Source organism: Aythya marila (genome assembly GCF_965140915.1).
Source record: "Aythya marila genome assembly, chromosome: 5".
Classification (NCBI taxonomy): domain Eukaryota; kingdom Metazoa; phylum Chordata; class Aves; order Anseriformes; family Anatidae; genus Aythya; species Aythya marila.
The window spans coordinates 11,449,598-11,456,234 of NC_139046.1; the positions used below are offsets into that span (position 1 = coordinate 11,449,598).

A 6,637-nucleotide genomic window follows, 5' to 3' on the forward strand; every position below is an offset into this window, starting at 1 on the left:
CCCTTTTTTAATACTATTTTTAAGGAAACTGGCAATGGTATGTGTGCATGTAACCAGGTATCAGTAAAAACGGTACCGAGAATATTGATAGCCTTCCCCCACTATATCCTGACTACTATAGGAAAGACAGACACTTGTCAAGGTTCTTGCAGAGACAAATCTTTACTTTTGCTAAAGCGTTTCAAAGATGCAATGATTTCTGCATTTTCACTATCAATCCTGAAAAATATTGCCACTTATTGCTTAAGAAAATAATTTAAAAAAACCAACAACTTTACAAAACAAGACCCCTAAAAACAAAGCTTAAAATTGCTGCACTGAAGTTATTACCTGTGTTTAATAAACTTACTGAAAAGAGACGGCTGATGGTGGTAGGACAGAGGCATGGATCAGTACTTAGCAAAGCTTTTTCTTAATATTTGAAAATTGGTTTCAACACTGTTTATCATCTGACATTTGCAACACATGTTGTCAATAAATCAAACAGTTTCTTGCACAGCAAGGAAACTGGCCACTGCAGTTTGCATTTTAGTACGTTTTGTATCGAAAAAAGAAAACTTTTAAAGCAGAAAACACCCAAGTAGGGCAGTACATGGAAACAATGAGATAATACACACACACTACTTAAACCACATCAGCCTTCCGTTTGCTGTTCTGCATGGCAGAAGAACTTGAAGGAAGAGCTATGATTTCTGTTCGTTAGTTGGAAGTCACCAAGCCAATACTTTGTTAAACAACGGCTGTCTTCCCCCACTACAGCTGCCCAGCATCTATATTCAAAATTAATGAAGTTGCGAGTTTCATGCCTTAAAGCAGCCCTGCTAGATCTAGAAGAGGCATCACCCTGTCACCTGTGCCTGTAAAGGTCACCAGCTACCTCTGCCCCTTCTACCTCCCAGATGAACCTGAGCTGCCAATTGTACATGTGTTCCCAGGCCGTTTTGGTGCAAAGACTTTAATTTCAACATCAATACCAAAGCAGGGAGCAAAAATATGAAGCAGTTAGGGATTCACCTGCAGGTTCAACAGAGTCTAGCTCTGGGATGTTAAGTTTGAGCGATTCTAGGTGCCTGTGCAGCAATAGGTGTCACCAGTGAAAAGCGCAAGTTTTAGCACATGCATTCCTACAATCAAAGCACACAGAAATAAGAGTCTGTGGGGTTAAAGTCAACTTCCTTCCCCTGTGGTTGTACCTAAAGACTATTATTAAAGTATTGTAAGAAACACTTTAATTTTAAAAAAACGAGGTTTTTCCTAGACAACACTCCTCTAATAGTGAAAAAACAGAGAGGGAAGACCTCATTTTTCTCCCCTTGTATATACCTGACCATGAATTACTACTGTTTTAACCCAAAAGGAGACCTCTGAACCACTGAGAGAAAACAGAACCCTACAATGAAGCTTATCCACAAGGAAAGTATTTTCTGCAAAGGCCAGTTCAGTCACAGGGAACGTCCACCAGTTCTTAAGTGCTGGCATAAAACCCCCCACACCTGGGCATTTTTCTTCAATCTGTGTTTAAGTTCTGATCATAGGTTTTGGTCACTGGTAAACAAATCCCCAAGTGTTTTACCAGAGGAAGGCACTATCCCCACACAGAAGAAAACAATACACAACAGACTATGTCTTTGTGCACAACCTGAAGACAAGAATACCCTGGACTAATTACTGAAGTATAAGGCTATACCTAAAGGAATAGATTCAACTGTTCTGGCAATTATTTACTTTAATTCATTAGTGTTTACTAACAGGCTACAAGCTAAAGTTAGATGTGAACTTAATCCTATTAGCTCTTTTGTGAAGTGTTCAATAACTGGAAGCTGGAACGCAGTTATTACAGCACAGACACAAGGTGCTCTCACCCCATGCACCGTGTACAGCTCTAGGAGCTCCATCACTAAAAGTGTAACAGAACAGAAGGATCACAGGAACAGGACAGCCAAAGAAATGAAATCCTCTTACCTAGCAGATATTAAACAGGGAGGTTGGAAAAAAAATAATATACAGACGACTATACAGAAAAGTCTGTTAAATCACTAATAATATGAAAACAACTTTATACAATACCTCAGCTAGAAAGCAACCTTCTAAGCCACACACTGGCTGAAAGAAAGGCATGCCTGAATGGAAAACCATACATTCACTCTGTTACTCAAACCCTTTTCTTTAGTATCAGCTACTAACCACATAGAGAATACCAAACAATACAGATCTCTGGTCTTCTCTAGCCTGGCTCTTTTTGTAATACATCAAGTAACCAAGGCACAGGCAATGCAAGAAGAACCATCTTGTATTTTTTCCTCCTATACATCTGTACGTTGGGAACACTGGAGATGCGAAAATAGGCAAGATGGACCTTGTTTTCAAACACAACTACAGTTATATCTCTTTGAGATATAAGCAGAGAGGTATTTACTTCAGCAGGTCACTTGCACACTGCAGCTACACTCTAGAACTTCCATACATACTTACCTACACATTTATGTGCTTCTGTTGAAATTTACGAAGTGACCCAAGTACCAGCTCAAGTCCCTCTCATCCTCGTTCAGCATGCGCACACTCACCAGGCATATCAGGTATCATTTCAATCCCTCAGACAAACTTACTGTATAGCTTCACTCAACCAAAATCTCATTTCCCTGACCACAAGACAGGAAACACACTTCTTTCTGCAAATTATTAAGAACTGTTTATATTTTCATCTATGGAAGTCCAAGGCATCATGATTTTAGGTAAGTGTTATAAATGCATCTATAAATACAGTATTTGTGGGATGCTGCTGCTTGTGTTGTCCCTGCTCTTTGAATAGCAGTTTCTAGTCTTTAAAATCTGCCATCTGCATTACATTCATTTACATTAGATGTATACCCATTAAATTCAGTTTGATGAAAAAATTACATGAACCAGTATATTTCTAAACCTACTCACAGTCTAGATGAGGATCTTTAAAAAGCCACGTTAAAACACAGGAACAAGGAAATAAGAAGACAACCTTCTTATAAGAAAAAAAAATCTAAAAAAAGTGTATTAATAGCATGTTCCAAAGCATTTCTATATTTACTAGTCTTCGCTATGCTAACAAATAGCTTCTCTTCTGCATCTATAAGCACCAGCTAACATACATCTTTGTTACAGCCAGCCACATTAGAATGCAAACTCCATATTACTATTTGCGTGCAATTACTCTATTAATTAAGTTAATGAGTCAAGCACTGAGGTGTTCAAAATTGTCTGGAGACTAAACAATGCCCACTGGGAATGGCAATCACAGTATACGTGCCAGTCACATTCTCATCAGTTTGCCAGTCCCTTTCCCGTTCTGTCCTTGCTCACACATGACAAAGTATCATCAATAATCTAAGAGAACTGTACTTTGCATTGGGAATTCAACTTGGAAAGACAACAAAAAATGCATGAATACTACAACGTACTCTTCTACTGAGATTAATCTCTCACACATTTCAAATACCAAAAAAGAAAGAGCTTTCTTTATCTGCAAATGCGGAAAGAAAGGAATCTACATTTTCAGTTAACATTTAAAGCACTTCACTAGTTTACTGTGGGAGCTTTACACACTATCCTGAAGGACCAAAAAAATTAGTTCTGGTCTCAACAGCTTTTTGTTCAGAAGCATGAGAAAATAAGCAGTCAACCAACATATAGCAAAGATACTGATAATGGCAAGCCTTACAACTGCGCAGGAACTAGTCAAGAAGTAATTCTCTTTCAACACTATAGCAATACTGAAAAAATAGAATGCATCACAATGAAATATGCTCACTATATGTTGGCACTGTTAGAAACATCTATGCTGATACTGTTCTGATTTCATTCTAAGGGCTTTTTTCCTAGTAGCTAGGATATGAGTTCCCTCTGCTGAAATTCAGAATTCTTTTATCTGAATTTGCAAAAATATTTAAATTTAATTCATAAAGTCATTAAATCTTGTAGTGACAGTAGCACACATCCTTCTGCACAAGAAAACAATGAAAACTCATTGATATGCATCAGAAAGAGTACACGCTCTGCAGGAAAAACATTCTCTCCCTTCCCCCCCCATAATCATTTGAGAGAGAGAAAAAGTGGTAAAGCTGGATGAGTATTTTGTTTTACTAAAACTTTTAAGTAAATAAACAGTGGACTTCCAGATGAAGCAGAGCTATTAATTCTGTGTTTCCAGACGAATGTGAGAAAGGCAGCATGTAAGTATTTAACCGACCCCTTTCAAGTCACTGCACCTTGCTCTTGGGCAAAACACACAGCAATGCAGAAAAAAAAACATGCCACAGTAACAACACAATAATCAGTCAAAAATGGAACACCCCATTGTATACCTACACACAGAAATTAGACAACAACAAAAAAAATGGCAGCCTTTGATTAAGCCTAAGGTCTCCTGATAATACAACAGGCTACTTACACTTAACTGACTTGCTAACATCAAAAGTTTCCAAGAAGAGAGCTTTGGGAATTACAGAGAATGATTAAAAACTGCAATAAGCAGCTAAAAGACAAGCCCCAAACCTCACAATAAAACCAGAAAATAAGATAGATGTACTCTTCACAACCAAATAGGAAACAGATGAGTGTTTAAGACTGTAGCAAGCAAGCTAGATCTCTAAAGTTACTCTACATAAGAATAACTTCTTCAAAAGCATTTTCTTTTGAGTCTTAAAAGACTTTATATCAAATACCAGGTCAGTAGTTCCAGAAACTCCACCTGTCACTTCAAAATTGTAATAGTCCAGAAGGACTTCTGAAAAGTCATCATAAATTTGCCTAGAAAGACTACATATTCTAGTAGTTTTTACCTCATGTTCTTGGTTTTCTTGTCCATCTTTGCCACTTTTCCCACTTTTGCCTGATTTTGCAGGTTCCTGAAAAAAAAGTTCACAGTCTAAGTTACTTGGAAAAGGAGATTTAGAGAGATTTTCAAGTCAAGAAATTAGTATTTCAGACGCCTTCTGAGAATATTAAAATCGATAGGACAAAAATGATATCGTTTAACTGGAAGACCTTAGTCCAGAACCATCAGTCTCTACAAAGTTGCATTAAACATTTTCCACCTTCAAGGACAGCTTTGGAATTGTATTAATGCCTCAAAACTCACCCATACAGCATATAGAGCTGAGATTTTACATAGGTAAGAATGCAAGCGACTTGAACCATGTCTAAAAACTTGGCCTTGCTGCCTGGCTTTTGGCCTCAGGAGCATTTACACTTAGTTTAAGTTTGAAACAAGCATCATCGCAGGAGGCATTGTGCACGTCATTATCTTGTCTGCTCCTGGTGTTCTACGCACTAGAAAGTCCAGTTTTAGGCGCAGGCCCACGACTCCGGTATCTCCCTCGCTGCGCTCTACTCGGATCTTTCACCCACTGCTTATTTGCGAGATTTGCTAATTCTAAGAAAAGCAATGAGAAGTTTGAACGTTTTTAGTGTCACGGGGGGCTCGGATACTGTGAAAAACATTAAAAATGAAACCAAAAGAACACCACAAATCACAACACCCATCCGAATTTCAAAGCAACTTGGAAAAACTGGCAGGCGGGCAGAAGCCAACCAAACCACACAGCGAAGGTCCAGCAGGACAGCGGCTGGATGAGCCGGGCTACTTCGCTGCTCCCAGTTCCCCCTGGCTCCCTGATTATTCCTAATTACCTGCCACACGAATAAAGCGCAACACGTGAAGCCGCCTGGGCTGGATTTGGAACTTTTCCTCCAACTTGTGCATGAACCCCCTTGGGCGGCTGACACCCAGCCCTGCCCGGCAGCAGCAGGAGGAGGAGGAGGAGGAGAGGGACAGGGGCAGGGGCAGGGGCAGGGCGAGAGGGGCAGCCCCGAGCCCCCCCCCCGGCGCTCACAGAGCCCTGGGGGCGCCCCCCCGCCCTCCCCCTCTCTCCTCTCCCCCCTTCCCCTCCCCCAGCCCCTCCGGGCCGGGCCTCCCCATGCCGAGGCTCCCCGGGGACCCCCCCCAAACCTCCCCAAACCCCCTCACACCCCGGGCTAGGCCCTGCGGGGCCCGCCCCTTCCTCAGCTCCCCCCCCCCCCCCCCCCATGGCGGCGGGGGGCTCCCCGCCTTCCTCCTCCTCCTCCTCCCCCCCCCCGCGGGGCCTGCCTGCCCCCCCCCGACTCACTTTCTCCTTCTTGTTTTTATTCGGCATGGCCGCCCCGCGGCCACCCAGGCGCACAGCCCCCGCTCGGCCCCGCGCCTCCTCCGCCTCCTCCTCCGCCGCCGCTGCGCCCCCCAGGCTCCGGCCCCGGCTCCGGCTCCAGCGGCGGCGGCCTCAGCCCCTCCCCCCGCCCCCTTCCTCCCTCCCTCCTCCGCCACCGCCCCCCGCCCGCGGAGAGCGCGGCCGCTGCCCGCCCATTGGCTGCCTGCGTCACGTGAGCGGCGCCTCCAGTGGCGTCACCTCGGAGGCGGGGCTCGCCGCCCCCCCCCGTTCTCTTCCCCCCTTCCTCTTCCCTCCTGTCACACTCCGCTGGCGGCCGCTGACAGGGCCCGGGCCCGGGGCGCGGGGCTCGGGGCTCCCCCGGCTCCGCCCCGGTTGAGGGGAGGGTCCCGCGCCCCCAGCCCCGCCTCGAGGTGGGCAGCGAGGGCCGGGCTGTGGCGCCTCAGCCCCGCTGCTCGCCCTCC

At 44.2% G+C, this 6,637-nt stretch overlaps 1 protein-coding gene across 3 annotated transcripts in view; it reads right to left on the reverse strand.

Annotated features, from left to right (window-relative positions):
- Positions 1-6,268, reverse strand: part of PPP2R5C (protein phosphatase 2 regulatory subunit B'gamma) — an 81,169-nt gene extending 74,901 nt beyond the window's left edge. The window contains exons 1-2 of one of the 3 annotated variants that reach the window (XM_082761834.1): positions 6,138-6,268; positions 4,812-4,877 (exon numbers count right to left, since the gene is read on the reverse strand). In XM_082761834.1, the coding sequence (XP_082617960.1) occupies positions 4,812-4,877; positions 6,138-6,164 (93 nt within the window). In that variant the 5' untranslated portion in view covers positions 6,165-6,268. Of the gene's footprint in view, positions 1-4,811; positions 4,878-5,110; positions 5,320-6,137 lie in introns of those variants that run through there. The other 2 variants (XM_082761833.1, XM_082761835.1) reach the window with 2 other exon arrangements.
- Positions 6,269-6,637: the final 369 nt, after the last annotated feature.